General features: G+C 45.0%; 1 protein-coding gene across 2 annotated transcripts in view; it reads left to right on the top strand.

The window, feature by feature from the left end:
* The first annotated feature begins 782 nt into the window (after positions 1-782).
* The window catches only part of CFAP69 (cilia and flagella associated protein 69), an 83318-nt gene continuing 66788 nt past the window's right edge, over positions 783-17312 (top strand). For both annotated transcript variants that reach the window (XM_073629702.1, XM_073629701.1), the window contains exons 1-4: positions 783-1177; positions 9582-9644; positions 14637-14702; positions 16765-16874. In XM_073629702.1, coding sequence (XP_073485803.1) covers positions 1049-1177; positions 9582-9644; positions 14637-14702; positions 16765-16874 — 368 coding nt within the window. In that variant the 5' untranslated portion in view covers positions 783-1048. The remainder of the gene's footprint in view (positions 1178-9581; positions 9645-14636; positions 14703-16764; positions 16875-17312) is intronic.

Here is a 17312-nt window from a genome sequence, read left to right as displayed (position 1 = left end):
ATCCTACGAGGCCCTGAAAGGTTGCTTTTGTAACCACTACCTGGGGGCACATCACCGGGCGCTCCTTGAACCTCCTGACCCCAGGCTAGAAATATGCAGCCCCATTCTTACCAGAAAGGCATTAGCCTTCACCTGTAGACAAGCACAGCTGCCGTTAGAAATCATGCCCCCCCCCGTACAGCCTAAACCCCCCTGAAATACATACATTTGCCATTTTTTTAAATGAAGGGGGAAAGGGGGGGGGTGAATATTAGGAGTAACCAGACCCCTAACATATTACTATTGCAGAACAATATACTGTCTGTCTCTCCCTCCAGCAGCTGAAAGCTGACGGGAGGGAGAGGGGGAGAAACCAGCTTTCAGCTGCTGGAGGGAGAGACAGACAGTGCATTGTTCTGCAATTGTCCTCCCTGTAGCACTGACAGCTTTCCTCCCCCACCGGCTGTTGTGGGCACACAGGTGGATAGAGAGTGGGGGAAACGGCTGGTAAATATGTAATTTACTGACCCCTTCTTTTTTGAATTGGACACAGTGAGCCATTGGTACGAATCACTCCTATGTCTATTTATAACTGACTCCTGCCCTGCTGTCCAGGCCCCCCTCGAAAGTTCTCTGTCTAGCTGCCCCTGACTAGAAATGCCCTTGTTGAGACACTTTCACACATCACTTTTGTATTTCTCAAGTGCAGAGCTCTGATTTACTGAGCATGAGCAGTGAGCTTCTACTACACGTGGCCGCCATCTTTACTGTGGGCAAATTGCCAGAAAGTGACCGAGCCGAATGCCCCGCTATCACCTGAGATTCGGGTGACAGGGGGCTGTAAAATCAGGGACAGCACAAAGCCGTGTACTGCAAAAAACTGTATTTACAGAAAGGAGGACACATGAAGAGACACATAAAAGAATCTCGCTAACTACACTGAGCAGGAAGTGTGAGTCAGTGCGGCTCCCGTAGTTGGCGCAGAGCCTGGTCACCATGGTAACGGGGCGCCGCTTGTGTTGACAACCAAAGTGAGAATCCCGGGAGAGAGCGGAGATCCTTCATCACCATGCCGGCGGCTCAGGAGGTAGCGGCGGCCCCGGTACTGGGGACCCCCCGGCCGGACAATGGCAGGAAGAGCCTCGGGCGGCCTGTGGTGAGGCTGGTGGTGACCGACCCCGAGCTGGGGGAGCGAGAGGTAATGACACCGACTAACCTGTATATACTGGATGTGAGGGGCCAAACCTGCAACTACAAGTCCCAGCAGGATAATGCAAGTGTGTGATGGGGACATGTCCTTCTATCACAGGAGGAGGGCCAAATTTATATATATATATATATATATATATATATATATATATATATATATATATATATACACACACAGTGCATTCGCAGCGCTTCACTTTTCCCACATTTTCATATTACAGCCTTATTCCAAAACGGATTAAATTCATTATTTTCCTCAAAATTCTACAAACAATACCCCAATTATTTGAAATATTTGCAAATTTATTAAAAAGAAAAAACAAAGAAAAACTCCCATGTACATAAGTATCACAGCCTTTGATATGAAACTCAGAATTGAGCTCAGGTGCCTCCTGTTTCCACTGATCATTCCTGAGATGTTTCTACAACTTGATTGGAGTCCACCTGTTGGAAAGGCACACACCTCTCTATATAAGGTCCCACGGTTAACAGTGCATGTCAGAGCACAAACCAAACCATGAAGTCCAAGGAATTGTCTGTAGACTTCCGAGACAGGATTGTATGGAGGCACAGATCTGGGGAAGGGTTCAGAAAAATTTCTGCAACATTGACGGTCCCAAGGAGCACAGTGGCCTCCATCATCTGAAGTTTGGAACCACCAGGACTCTCCCTAGAGCGGGCCGTCCGGCCAAACTGAGCGATCGGGGGAGAAGGGCCTTAGTCAGGGAGGTGACCAAGAACCCGATGGTCACTCTGACAGAGCTCCAGCGTTTCTCGGTGGAGAGAGGAGAACCTTCCAGAAGAACAACCATCTGTGCAGCACTCCACCAATCAGGCCTGTATTGTAGAGTGGCCAGATGGAAGTCTCTTCCTCAGTAAAAGGCACATGACAGCCCACCTGGAGTTTGCCAAAAGGCACCTGAAGGACTCTCAGACCAAGAGAAACTAAATTCTCTGGTCAGATTAAACAAAGATTAAACTCTTTGGCCTGAATGGCAAGCATCTTGTCTGGAGGAAACCAGGCACCACTCATCACCTGGCCAATACCATCCTTACAGTGAAGCATGGTGGTGGCAGCATCATGCTGTGGGGAAGTTTTTCAGCGGCAAGAACTGGGAAACTAGTCAGGATCGAGGGAAAGATGATTGTCACAATGTACAGAGACATCCTTGATGAAAATCTGCTCCAGAGCGCTCTGGACCTCAGACTGGAGCAAAGGTTCATCTTCCAACAGGACAATAACCCTAAGCACACAGCCAAGATAACAAAAGAATGGCCCAGACTTGCACTCGATTGAACATCTCTGGAGAGATGTGAAAATGGCTGTGCACCGACACTTTCAATCCAACCTGATAGAGCTTGAGAGGTCCTGCAATGAAGAATGGGAGAAGCTGCCTAAAAATAAGTGTGCCAAGCTTGTAGCATCATACTCAAAAAGATTTGAGGCCGTAATTGGTGCCAAAGGTGCTTCAACAAAGTATTAAGCAAAGGCTGTGAATACTTATGTACATGGGATTTTTTTCCTTTTTTTTTTTTTTTTAATTTTTAATAAATTTGCAAGGATTTCAAGCAAACTTCTTTCATGTTGTCAATATGGGGTATTGTTTGTAGACTTTTGAGGAGAATAATGAATTTAATCCATTTTGGAATAAGGCTGTAACATAACAGAATGTGGAAAAAGTGAAGCGCTGTGAATACTTTCCAGATGCAATTTTTTAATGTGTGTGTATAGACACACACACACACACACACACACACACACACACACACACACACACTAAATTTAAAGGAACACTTTTTAATCAGAGTATAGCATCAAGTCAATTAAGTTCCTTTCAATCCAAGTTGCTTTGGTGTTAATGAAATTAACAACAGGTGCACTAGGTGGGCAACAATGAGACGACCTCCAGAACAGGAATGGGCTTATAGGTGGAGGCCACTGACTTTTTTTCCCCCCCTACTCATCTTTTTTTATTGTTTTTCACTAGTTTTTACATTTGGCTAGGGTCAGTGTCACTACTGGTAGCATGAGGCGATACCTGGACCCTATAGAGGTTGCACAGGCAGTCCAACTCCTCCAGGATGGCACATCAATACGTGGCATTGCCAGAAGGTTTGCTCCCAGCACAGCCTCAAGAGCATGGAGGAGATTCCACGAGACAGGCAGTTACTCTAGGAGAGCTGGATAGGGTCGTAGAAGCCCCTTAACCTATCAGCAGGACCGGTGTCTGCTCCTTTGTGCAAGGAGGAACATGATGAGCACTTCCAGAGCCGTACAAAATGACCTCCAGCAGGTCACTGGTGTGAATGTCTCTGACCAAACAATCAGAAACAGACTTCATGAGGGTGTCCTGAGGGCCCGATGTCCTCTAGTGGGCTCTGTGCTCACTGCCCGGCAGGGCCGCTGTTAGAAATCACGGCTACCTGTGCAAAGTTTTCTAAACTAAAATCCCCCTCCTAGCACAAATCTCCCTCACCCTAAAAAATCACCCACCTAGCACATATCCTCTTTCTTCTCAAACTTTCTATCCTAGAACGTTCTCCCCCTAAATCCCCCCCCCCCCACCAATCCCTTCTGTTAGCCCAAATTCCCCTACTTCCTCCTGGCACAAATTCCTCCTCCCCACCCAAATCCCCCTACCCCCAGTACTAATCCCCACACCCTCTCCTAACACAAACATCCCCTCTTCTGGTTAAACCCCCCCCAACCCTCCTCCTAGCACATATCTCCCCTCCGCAAATCCCCATTACATTTGCCAACACAGATAGCTGCCCATCCCCCCCCCCCCAACTTACAGGGGGAAGCCACTAACAGCCAGGAGGAGGTCCACTGTGTTTTGCTCTCCCCTCCTGTCAGAAGAACGTTGGTCTATACAGTACATGAGACCGGATCGCTCTTACTGTATGTAGCATTGCACTGTACACACATCACCCCCTATCTATGTACTGTATAGACCAACGCTCTTCTGACAGGAGGGAGAGCACAACACAGCGCACCTCCCCCTGGCTCTTCTCTCACTGCTCCAGCCTCCAGGCTGCCATCATCTTGTCCTTGCTGTGAGTGCGGGCAGGGGTGGGGGCGAGGGAAGGAGCTCAGCGGCAGCTGGCCATGGGGGTAGAACTGAAATCTGGGTGGGCACCACCCACCCAAGCACTCCCCTAAATCCGACCTTCTGTCTCTCTCACCAAGCAGCTGAAAGCTGGAGGGAGAGGGGTAGAAACCAGCTTTCAGTTGCTGGATGGGAGACGCTGTTAACCTTTGTTCTCTGCACCACCTATCCTCCTGCTGTCTGGACCGCCTTCGTGCCCCGGGCCCCCTACAGGAGGACCGGTGGTCCCCCCATCAGCGGCCCTGCTGCCCGGCACCGGGAAAGCTTGATTGGCATTTGCCATTGAACACCAGAATTGGCAGGTCCGCCACTGGTGCCCTGTGCTTTCCACAGATGAGAGCAGGTTCCCTAAACACATGTGACAGACGTGAAAAGGATCTGGAGAAGCCTTGGAGATTGTTATGCTGCCTGTAACATCGTTCAGAATGACCAGTTTGGTGGTGGGTCAGTGATGGTCTGGGGAGGCATATCCATGGAGGGACGCACAGACCTCTACAGGCTAGACAATAGCACCCTGATTGCCATTAGGTATCGGGATAAAATTCTTGGTCCCTTTGTCAGACCCTACACTGGTGCAGTGGGTCCTGGGTTCCTCCTAGTGCATGACGATGCCCGCCCTTATGTGGTGAGAGTATGCAGCCAGTTCCTGGAGGATGAAGGAATTGACACCATTGAATGGCCCCCATGCTCGCCTGACCTAAATCCAATAGAACACCTCTGGGACATTATGTTTTGGTCCATCCGATGCAGCCAGGTTGCACCTCAGTCTATTCGGGAGCTCAGTGATGCCCTGATCCAGATCTGGGAGAAAATACCACAAAACACCATCCGTCGTCTCATTAGGAGCATGCTGACCTTGTCAGGCCATACAAACTACTGAGGACCACTTTGAGTTGCTGCAATTTCAGCAAAATGGACTAGCTTACTGCATAATTTTTTCACTCTGATTTTCGAGGTGTCTGAATTCAGCCCTCTGTAGGTTGATAATTTTCATTTCCATCAAACAATGTGGAATCCTTTCATTCCTAACACATTACCCAGTCCATATCAGTATAGATATCCAGCATATTTTTCCCCATTGAGATCTGATGTAATGTCAGTGTTCCTTTTCATTTTTTCTAACCCTTCACCACTTCACCCAAAACCAATACATAACAATTTTAAGTGGTTGTAAACCTCAGACATGAACTATGATCAAAGCATATCCCTCTAAAGCAGTGGTCGCTAACCTTTCGGACCACACAGACCACCAAACTCACCACACTCACCATGGACCACTAACATGAATTTTACATGCCCTATACAGACAATGCTCTGGCTCTCTGCCCGCCTCTGATTCCCCCCTGCATTACACTGCACACATTGAGAACAAAACTGAATTCGATTTATGGCTGAACCCCTGGGGACCACCAACATTTTCTCATGGACCATCAGTGGTCCACGGACCACCGGTTGGCGACCACTACTCTATAGTGTGTAATTTGCTCATTGTCTCCGGGTACTCCGGTTTCCTCCCACACTCCAAAGACATGCTGGTAGGTTAATTTGATCCTGTCTAAATTGTCCCTAGTATATGAATGTGAGTTAGGGACCCTTAGATTGTAAGCTCCTTGAGGGTAGGGACTGATGTGAATGTACAATGCATATGTAAAGCGTTGCGTAAATTGACAGCGCTATATAAGTACATGAAATAAATAAAATTGTCTCAGTTAAAAGCACTACATGTCATTTCTGTCCACTGCTTCATTCCCTGCTATCAGCATGAATCGCTTCCAGTGCCAGGACAAGGTCATCCAGCGCCAAGGGCAAAGATGCCAAACTGTGCCCCCACACCCCCATTATATGCAAGCTTAGGGGATTCTACCCCCAGCAGTCATATAGGTGGATTTTTTTTAAGAGTGGAGTCATCACAAGAACTGTAGCTGTGCATGGTGGGAGACCCCTGGGGTAGAGAGGAGAGAATGAGCACAGCCTTCTGGCTTTCTACTTCTTTCCTCACTGCTCCCAGTGCTTGGCTGACAGGAGTAGTGATGCTGCTTTCACTACTCCTGTCAGGCCATATAGTCAGAATTTCAAAGAACAATGGGGTAGCCCCTAGAAGTCGCACATCTAGAGGTCCTGGAGTAATGGATAGAGTGGCAACCTCAGCCTGGACTCCAACCAGGCCACACCCCCAACACGTTTCACTCCACCCCTATGGAGCTTAGTCATGACTAAGCACCAGAGGCCGAGTGAAATGCATTGGGGGTGTGGCCTGGTTGGAGTCCAAACTGAGGTTGCCACTCTATCCATCACTCCAGGAAATCAAAATGTGCGAATTCTAGGGGCTACCCCATTGTTCTTTGAAGCTCTATAGGAAGCAGGACGAATTCCATCCCCTGTCAGCACTCTAGCAGCAGCTGCGGAAGCATTGACTATATACCCCCTCAACACCAAGCCTGAGCGCTACACACACATTTCCTAGGTGACATATGGTCAGAATGGCAGCACCCTAATCCCTGCAGTATGCAACTGTGCCCAGGGCAGCCGTCCCTCCTGCCCACCCCTTGTCCCAGCCCTGATCACTTTGGATAATTTTTCCTGACACCAAGAAAAAAAAGGTGACGGGGGAGGGATCTCATGCTGATTGACAGCTACAACTCTGTTTGTGTATTCTGTGTGAAGGAGGGGTGTCTATATTCCCTCCAATCAGCTCATAGAACTCTCCTCACCTAACTCTGCAGTGTGTAACTTCAGCTCTCCGCCCGCTTTTTTCTGAATTTAGACAAGTTTATAAATTCAGCACCTTGAACGGATGTAGAGAAGAGAAGATTGCAGGTAAACAGGTACAATTTATGTAGTAGGATTTGTTTAATCTCTGTGTATCACCTGAGGCCAATCACTTCACTGGGTATATGGAAGGGTTTAAAATCACTTTAACCTCTTCCCGTCCGTGCTATAACCGAATGACGGCTACAGCGCGGACCTACATTGCCGGGAGGCCGTCAATAGATGTCCTTTCCTTTGCATGCGGGCGCGCGCGGCATGCTCTGTTGTCATCCGAGTTAATGAGACTCGGATGATCACAAATCGGAGTAAGGGGCCGATTGCGGCCCCTTACCATGTGGTCAATTGTCAGCCAATGACAGCTGATCACGTGATGTAAACAGAAGATCGGTAATTGATCACTGGCTTCTGTGTAAGTGACATCGGTCCCGAAGAGGAAGAGGCACAGCCACCTCATCTGTGCCCACCAGTGCCACCTGCCAGTGTCCACAGTGCATATCCGTGCCCACCAGTGTATAATAGTGCCACCTATCAATACCCACCAGTGGTGCCAATGAATGCCTCATCAGTGCCACCTAGCAGTGCTGCCTATCAGTGTCATAGGTGCCTATCAGTGCCACCTATTAGTGACCTTCAGTACCACCTATCAATGCCCACCAGTGCCACCTATCAGTGTCCACCAGTGCCGCCTTATCAGTGCCCATCAGTGCAGCCTATCAGTGCAGCCTCATCAGCGTACATCAATGAAGGAGTAAAATTACCTGTTTGCAAAATTTTATAACAAAATATAAAACTGTCTTGTATTTTTTTTCAAAATTGTCGGCCTTTTTTCATTTAAAAAAAATAAATAAATAAATAACCCAGAGGTGATCAAATACCACCAATAGAAAGCTCTGTTTGTGGGGGGAAAAAAATGATAAAAATCATTTGGGTACAGTGTTGTATGACCGCGCAATTGTCGTTCAAAGAGTGACAGCGCTGAAAGCTGTAAATTGGTCTGGGCAGGAGGGGGGGGGGGGGGTTAAGTACCCAGTAAGCAAGCAGTTAAGGTAAGGCGCAGTTATTCTTTATGTGTTCTAGGAATAATTTACTATAAAAGATCAATGCTTTTTTTTTTTTTTTTTTTTTTTTTTTAAACCAAGGCAGGGCAGCTTTCCATATCCCTGTCTATCTGTCTCTGCTTTCTTTCCTGACTACTGGAATCTGATAACCTTTTTATGAAAAATGTAGACGCTTTTTACTTCTTCAGGATTTTTAACATAAGTCCAATTTTCTCTTTGGAGGAACAACAAAGGTGTCTTTGATCTCCTGCAGATGCATTAGGCAGTATAAAGCTAAGTAGCGCCCGCCTAACATCACTTAGCGCTCATTTAACCTCCACATGGCTTGATCCTAATGAGCTCTAATTCTCGGATTGCAGCGTGGGAGTGTTTAAAGAATATTCCTTTTATAGTCTTTTCATAAATGCTGAATGCAAGATCTAAGCAGTCCCAGAAAATGTCAAAACATTAATTGATGTAATCCTGCCTAGAACAAAGCAGATTATTGGTCTGTTAGGAAGGGTCTGTTTCATCTTGACTAAGAAGCAGAAAAATGATTTTATCCCGATTTATTAAAGTGGTTGTAAACCTCAAACATGAAATATGGACTAAGCATATCCCTCTATAGTGTGTACTTGTCTCAATCCAGAGCACTAAGGGTCATTTTTGTCTGATGCTTCATTCCTCTGCTATCGTAATTTCTGACAAGTTTTCCTGACACCAAGAGAAAAAAGGAGACAGGGGAGGGACCTCCAGCTGATTGACAGCCTATATAGGAAAAGAAAAAAGATTTCAGACTGTACAGGACACACAAGGAGCAAACTAATTTATACTGTAAAATCATACAATTTAAATGAGACCATTTGGTCTTGCCCCTGCGAGGGCTACTGTTGTATGTGTATTACACCTAGAAAATCAATAAAAAATATTTTTAAAAAATCATACAATTTATTGAGTACCAAATGTTAAAAAGATCATACAATATGTATATATCTGGCTATTATGAAACAATAATACTGCTGATAGAGTTCATTTTAACCGTTTATTTGGTGTATAAACGTATACAATGAACTTTATCAGCACTGAAAACCATACAGCACTCATCTAGGAGAAGTCAATAACATTTACAATGTACCGTATTTATATATTTACATAGTGTTCAGATAAATCCAACATCTAGTATAGTCATATATTCACCATGTGAGACCCAGCTCAGTACAAAATGACACAATCGTTCCCTGGGTGGGCGCTGGAGGATTATGGGAAACCTTTACCGGAAAAGATTAGATATGACATCCATCATATCAAAGTCTGTCCATGTGGGAGATCATATAAATTAATATAAGATAAATCTGTTCAATCTGTTCAAAATGATATTGTAAAAATTAAACAAAAATGTATTCATAAGCACGATCGCTTCATTGACAAGTTTGCTGCATCTACAAATATAACAAGCAAATATATTTGTTTTTTTTAGGCCTTTCCCTTAAAACCTATTGATATGAACCGAGTTCTGAAATTGTTTGAAGATCCATTCTCTGTAAGTATCTTTCTTCTTGACCCTTTATGTACTTAAATCGACATATATCTGAATTTGATCGTTATAAACATTACTAGGTGAATGACTGGTGCGTAAATTGTGTCTGCTAGTATTAGGTACTACTCTTCTGTTAGGAAGATACGGTATTATCATACACTGAACAATCCATCTGCTTGGCTAATAGATGTTTGGTTGGGGGGTGGAAAAAATATGCAGATGAGCCCCGTCTTTAGCACCCCCTTAAAGTGGATGGAAACCCGATTCCTGAAATTTGAGCTGGGCACATATATCTGCAGTGTTTTCTTACCTCTCTCCAAAGCACTAAGTCCCGTGACTTTCTCCTGCTCCGTTCTTCTGTTATTAGCATGATAACTTCTGACAAGTTCTCCGTCAACTGTCATAAAACCAGCCTGAATTTTGTGTCAGGGCAGATGCTATAAATAGATTAGCAGAGAGCTGGTTTATTCACAGCACAGCTCTGCGTGTGTCTTCATTTTTCTGCCTGTGGAAGGGGGGTGGGGGAGGGTGCCTTTCCTCCAATCAGCTGTCTCACATTGTATGGCAAGAATCCTCACCCACAGGTGAATCAGGAAGAGGAAATTCTAATGCCACATACACACGGGCGGACTTTTCAGCAGCAAAGGTCCGACGGTCTTTCCGACGCTCTTTCCGACGCTCTTTCCGACGCTCTTTCCGACGGACTTTCGACAGACTTCCGACAGACTTCCGACTGACTTTCTAATGAACGGACTTGCCTACACATGATCACACCATAAGGAAATAAGGAAGTTCATAGCCAGTAGCCAATAGCTGCCCTAGCGTCGGTTTTCGTCCGTCGGACTAGCATACAGACGAGCGGATTTTTCGACCGGACTCGAGTCCGTCGGAAAGATTTGAAACATGTTCCAAATCTAAAGTCCGTCAGATTTTTGACAGAAAAAGTCCGCTGAAGGTCTGATGAAGCCCACACAGGGTCGGATTGTCCGCTGGACCAGTCCGGTCGAAAAGTCCGCTCGTGTGTAGGCGGCATTACACTTTCTAAACAGTATATCTGCTGTCTACAGCTTTATATACTGTTTAGAAAGTGATGTAAAACGTATGTAGGAGGATTTATTTCATCTCTGTGTATCATCTGCAGCTGTTCTCTATTAGAGCTGCATGAATAATCATTAAAGAATCAATATCGTGATTCTACCCCCTCCCAATCTTAAAACAGCATTTCCCCGATTCTATGTAACAAGTGAAGAGAGATCTCTGCTTACTTTTGACAGCTGATAAAAAAAAAACAATCCAGGCAGCTTGCCAAGTTTATCTCAACATCGGAGATAACTATAAACAAAGTAACTTTTTGTTCTTGGATCAAATGGATGAACTTCTGTCTGTAAATGAGGTCAGTTTAACCACTGTTAGGCCTCATGCACAATGGATGTTTTTACAGCTGCTGTTTTTGGCTTCAGACATTTTTTTCTACAGTCAATAAACTCTCCAGAATGTTATGCTATGTGTTCAGGCACACATAGGCTGTTATCAGTTGTTTTTGGCTGGGGCGTTTTTTGGCTGTAAAAAAAACCCTCAAACTGGTGGGTTCTGAGAGGAGTTTTTCAGCTGTAAAAACACTCTAACGTCAAAAAACGCTGATAAATGCTCAAAAACGCGTCTCACCAGCATTTTTTTTAATGTTTTCGATCCCATTGAAAAAGAAAAAAAATGCTTAAAAAAAGGCTATTGAAAAATCGCTGAAAAACTCAATGCAAAGCTACTGGTGTTTTTATAACGTTATTATAACGTCCAGTGTGCATGAAGCCCTAAGAGGAACTGCAGTCTGCTCACATAATTTGTAATAAAACATCTTTGCCTTTCTGAAGCTTCCCTCCAATCACTTTGCATATTATTTTATATATATATATACTGTAATTCTGTACTTGCCAGATATGCTGCAGAAATCTCCCCCCACTGAGTCTGGCTGGAGCCATTTTAACTGTGAGCAGCTGAAGCTGCTGCCTTTACATTTACACAGACACACAGAGGCACACCTCCAGCTCTGCAGCCCTGCGGCTCTCATTGGCCCTCTTATCACTCATCCCCCATCCCCCCTCCCTTCCTGGCAAACTGTCATGAGAGTGAGAAAGAGAGCTGTGCATGATGTCATAAGCCTAGGCTTTTCACCAGACAAGAAACAGGAAGTGGGCTGTATAAGGTATTTATTGGTATTTACTGGCAAGTTTTACTATCCGAAGGTAAAACAACAAGGGCAGAAGATTTAATGTAAAGATGAAAAAATGACTGAAGGTCCGCTTTAAAGACTAAACGTTTTTCTGACACTTTTTGCTTACAAGTTAAAATCTTTTTTTTTTTTGCAAGAAAATTAATAAGAACCCTCAAACATTATATATATATTTTTAGCAGAGACCCTAGAGCAACAATTAGTGGACCTCCAGCTGTTGCAGAACTACAAGTCCCATGAGGCATAACAAGACTCTGACAGCCACAAGCATGACACCCAGAGGCAGAAGCACGATGGGTCGGCTAATTGCGATCGAGATCTTTATTCTAAGCAAAAAAATCGTGATTCTCATTTTAGCCAGAATCGTGCAGCTCTACTGGGTATATGTGAGGGTTTACATCCACTTTAAGCTGCAATGGCAGTGGATGGGGGTGTTTACATGCCGCGGTTGCTATGCTTTGCTTCGCACCCACAGCAAAAACTATCCAACATATTGTGATTGATGTACGGCAAACGGCGTGCATTTGTTTGCCAAAATTGGGTTAAAACAGGTGGTAAGGAGACACCACATCGCTTCCTCACCACCTGTCAATTGCCTCTGAAAAGTGATCTTAATGTGGATAGTTCTTCTGCGGAGTGGCAGATTTAGATGCACATCTAAAACTAGCCTTTCAATGTAAAATACACCGGCCACTTTATTAGGTACACCCTGCTAGTATCGGGTTGGACCCCTTTTGCCTTCAGAACTGTCTTAATTCTTCATGGCATAGATTCAACAAGGTGTTGGAAACATTCCTCAGAGATTTTGGTCCATACTGACATGATAGTATCACACAGTTGCTGCAGATTTGTTGGCTGTACATCCATGATGAGAATCTCCTGTTCCACCACATCCCAAAGGTGCTCTATTGGATGAGATCTGGTGACTGTGGAGACCATTGGAGTACAGTGATCTCATTGTCATGTTCATGAAACCAGTGGTGAGATGATTTGATCTTTGTGACATGGTGCATTATCCTGCTGGAAGGAGCCATCAGAAGATGGGTACACTGTAGTCATAAAGGGATGGACATGGTCAGCAATACTCAGGTAGGCCGTGGTACTAAGGGGCCCAAAGTGTGCCAAGAAAATATCCCCCACACCATCACACCATCATCAGCCTGAACCGTTGATACAAGGCAGGATGGATCCATGCTTTCATGTTGTTTACGCCAAATTCTGACCCTACCATCTGAATGTCGCAGGTGAAATTGAGACTCCTCAGACCAGGCAACGTTTTTCCAATCTTCTATTGTCCTATTTTGGTGAGCCTGTATGAATTGTAGCCTCAGTTTCCTGTTCTTAGCTGACAGGAGTGGCACCCAGTGTGGTCTTCTGCTGCTGTAGTCCATCTGCTTCAAGGTTGAATGTGTTGTGTGTTCAGAGATGGTATTCTGTCCACCTTGGTTGTAACGCGTGCTTATTTGAGTTACTGTTGCCTTTCTATCATCTCGAACCAGTCTGCCCATTCTCCTCTGACATCAACAAGGCATTTTCCTCCACACAACTGCACTCACTGGGATTTTCTCTTTTTTGGACCATTCCTAGATTGTAAGCTCTAGCGAGCCGGGCCCTCTGATCCCTCCTGTATTGAATTGTAATGTAACTGTTCTGTCTGCCCTCATGTTGTAAAGTGCTGCACAAACTGTTGGCGCTATATAAATCCTGTATAATAATAATAATTCTCTGTAAACCCGAGAGATGGTTGTGTGTGAAAATCCCAGCAGATCAGCAGTTTTTGAAATACTCAGACCAGCCTGTCTGGCACCAACAAACATGACACGTTCAAAGTCCCCTAAGCCCTGGTTCACATTGATGCTGCTTTGAAATCGCGCTACTTCACTTGAAGTAGTGCGATTTCAAAGTAACAAGGTCAGCGCGATTTCAGGTGCTACTTAATAGACATCTGTGTGGCTTCATAAACTATTGAAGTCGAAACCTGAAATCGGCAAAAGTAGTGCAGGAACTACTTTTGCAAATCGCTGCGGCACCGCAAAATCCTTGTCGCACCGATTGGAACAGTGCCATTGCCGCCAATAGGCTGCGACTTGTTATGCGATTTGATCTCAATCGCATGACAAATCGCTCCAATGTGAGCCTAGGCTTAATCCCCTTTCTTCTCCATTCTGATGCTCAGTTTGAACTTCAGCAAGTCGTCTTCACCACATCCACATGCCTAAATGCATTGAATTGCTGCCATGTGATTGACTGATTAGCAATTTGTGTTACCAAGCAATTGAACAGGTGTACCTAATAAAGTGGCCGGTGAGTGTATATCTCAACAGTAGATGTTTCTGGATCAGTAATACCTCCTGCCAATTATTTTTTTATTTTATTTTTTGGATAGATTGGAGAAAGGTTACATTTTCTCTTAGGTCTTTATGTCTGTCTGTGACCCCATTGGGGAGATTTATTTCTAATGGATTTCATATCATACGCTTTATAAGAACAAGGTCAATGGGCACAGAGCAGCATAACATGTATGCAGTTTTGGTGATGTAATACAACACAGATCAGAGCAGGATGTGGTTCGCTATGCTGTAGCTGCAACTAATTGCTGGCAACTCTAGTGAAAAAAACACTACCTAGAAATCATCACTTATCGCTAGTATTAGCAATATGTAGCAGCCATTAATATCTTATATAAATTGCCCCTGTGATTCGTCTAATGATTTGTTTGCTCTGTTTTACCTAATGTGTTTTTTTTTTTTCTTTTTTTTTTTTTACAGAGAGATTTAGTAGAGAGACATGTCAGAGTTTTAAAGAAAGTTGGCAGAACATATTGTAACGGTATTGTATCCTTTTTGTATCTTTGTTTATAATTTCTACTAATACACTAATCATCTGTATTCTTTCTACCACTGCAGCATATCTAGCAAGCTCCTAGCCTCATTGACATGCTATAAGGACTCTACTGCCTTACAGCAACCAATCAGATTCAAGCCATTGGGGTTGATTTACTAAAACTGGAGAGTGCCAAATCTGGTGCAATTCTGCATAAGAACCAATCAGCTTTCAGGTGTTATTGTCAAAGCTTAATTGAACAAGCTGAAGTTAGCTGATTGGCTACCATGCACAGCTGCACCAGATTTTTCACTCTCCCAGTTTTATTAAAGGGGTTGTAAACTCTCAGACCCCTTTCACACTGAGGCGTTTTTCAGGCGCGGCGTCGCTAAAAATATCGCCTGAAAAAAGGCCCAGCTGCAAACCCAGTATGAAAGCCCGAGTGCTTTCACACTGGGGCGCTTCGCTGGCAGGGCATCACAAAAAGTCCTGCCAGCAGCTTCTTTGCAGCGGTGGAGGAGCGGTGAATCCACCGCTCCTGCCCATTGAAATCAATGGGGCAGCGATGCTATACTGCCGGCAAAGCGCCACTGCAGCGGCATTTTGCGGGCCCCGCTAGTGGCCGAATAGCGCCGCTAAAACTACGGGCGGCTCAGTGTGAAAGGGGTCTCAAGGTTTTTCACCTTAATACATTCTATGCATTAAGGTGAAAACCCTCCTGTCATGCAGCAGCCCCCCTGAGCATCCCTTTTACTTACCTGAGCCCTGTAATTCCCGCGACAGGAACGAGCACACCGGCTCCAGCCGGCGTCTAGTGTCCTGATTGGATAGATTGATAGCAGTGCAGCCATTGGCTTCCATTGCTGTCAATCAACTCCAATGACACGGGCGCTGGGGGGGCGGGGCGGGGCCGAGTCCTGCTGTCTGTATCAATAGACGCAGCAGCAGGACTCGGGAGCGTGCCCACATGGGTGTCCCAAAGGAGAGCGCTTCTCCGACGGGGCACTCGAGAAAAGGAGGAGCCAGGAGCGCTGCTGAGGGACCCCAGAAGAGGAGGATCGGGGCCACTCTGGGCAAAACCAACTGCACAGAGGAGGTAAGTATGATATGTTTTTCATTTAAAAAAAAAAAAACAAGGGTTTAGTAACCCTTTAAGTCTCCCCCATTGTGTTTCTGCTGTTCTTTTAAGCTAAACAGCCCGTAGATTACTTTTTCATCACAGGTGGAAGTAAAGAAAATGACTGACGTGTTGATGGGGAAATGCCTCCCGCAGCGCTATTGTGTTCAGCCGGCGGGAGGGACAGGTGCAGGGAGTCCTCCAGGCCTGCAGAACACAATAGTTACTGCTAGCGGCTTTAGCCGCTGCCAGTAATCGAATGTAAAAAAACACACAGGCTGATTGTACTCAAGTTGATTGATGGATGGTGGGGTACAATTAACTTGTCCATACATGGATCGAATCTCAGATGGTACCTACTGAACCGGCTAAATTTTGATCCTTGTATGGGCAGGTTAAAGCATTGAATCTGTTTAGTTGCTTCTCCAACTGTTCTTATTAAAGAAAGTTTGATAAATGAGGACCATTGGTAACAATAGAGAGATAAAATATATGAAAATCTAGCTCTTATTCTAGGCCATACACATTGCAATCTGATTGTACAACCTCTATACTAATTCTTTGAGAATTACCAAAATGTAGTGTACAGGTCTGCTTATATGCTGTATTCAGTGTATATCCAATCAGGCAGGCCTTGGAGAGACTTCCCCGGACTTCCTTTCCCAGGGACATGACTGGTAGTGACTGCTGGTGTAGTTGACTAAGCACCATGGCTGCTTTCCTTATACCGATTTTACTGCATGTTGAGTCACTGACCTGGAACAAGCATGCACCCAGCTCCCTCCAGATGTAATATTTCAGTCCTGTGACCAATTTTCACTCATTAGGAAAACAAATTCTTTCCTGACCCCACAGAGCATTTGGATTAGTTCCCTGGACCCAGGTATTTCCATCCTATCCTTAGTATGTTGTCCATGTTAGTTATGTGTTTTCCTTAATGTACACATTTAATAAAGTTTTTGAAGGATCTTCCACAGATAATGAAAATTTTAAACATCTGCGCAGCAAGGGCAGGAGACCATACAGAATACATAGATCCCATGTGTGACATTGTGAAGCTGTGCGGGTAAGTAGATGTCTTTAGGTGAACCCATAAACAAAAAATAAAGTTGTTGTAAACCCAGTAAAGAGACTGGCCTCAAGTGATATGCAGAAACAAAACAAATCCTCCTACATAGGTTGTACCTGGTTATCTGCAGCCCTCTCCTTTACAGCCTCCAAAGCACACATTTCACACAGCATTCGTTAACTTCAGAAGACAGGGGGCAGTGATCTGATGTCACACGAGGTACAGCATGGAGTAGAGAGGTGAGTGTAATCTGAGACTTGAGTTGGAGGGAATGGCACACCCCCTTACACAGTCTCATAGAGAAACATGCACAGCTGAGGCTGTCCTGTGCTGGAGGGGGGATGAGGCCAGGATTGTCTGCTGTCAGAAGTACAGATAGCAGAGGAATAAGAGAGGAGACAGATATCACACTAGGTGCTTTGGATAGAGGCAAGT

Source organism: Aquarana catesbeiana, linkage group LG05 (assembly GCF_042186555.1).
Source record: "Aquarana catesbeiana isolate 2022-GZ linkage group LG05, ASM4218655v1, whole genome shotgun sequence".
Taxonomy (NCBI): Eukaryota; Metazoa; Chordata; class Amphibia; order Anura; family Ranidae; genus Aquarana; species Aquarana catesbeiana.
This window is presented reverse-complemented; position numbering and strand designations above follow the sequence as displayed.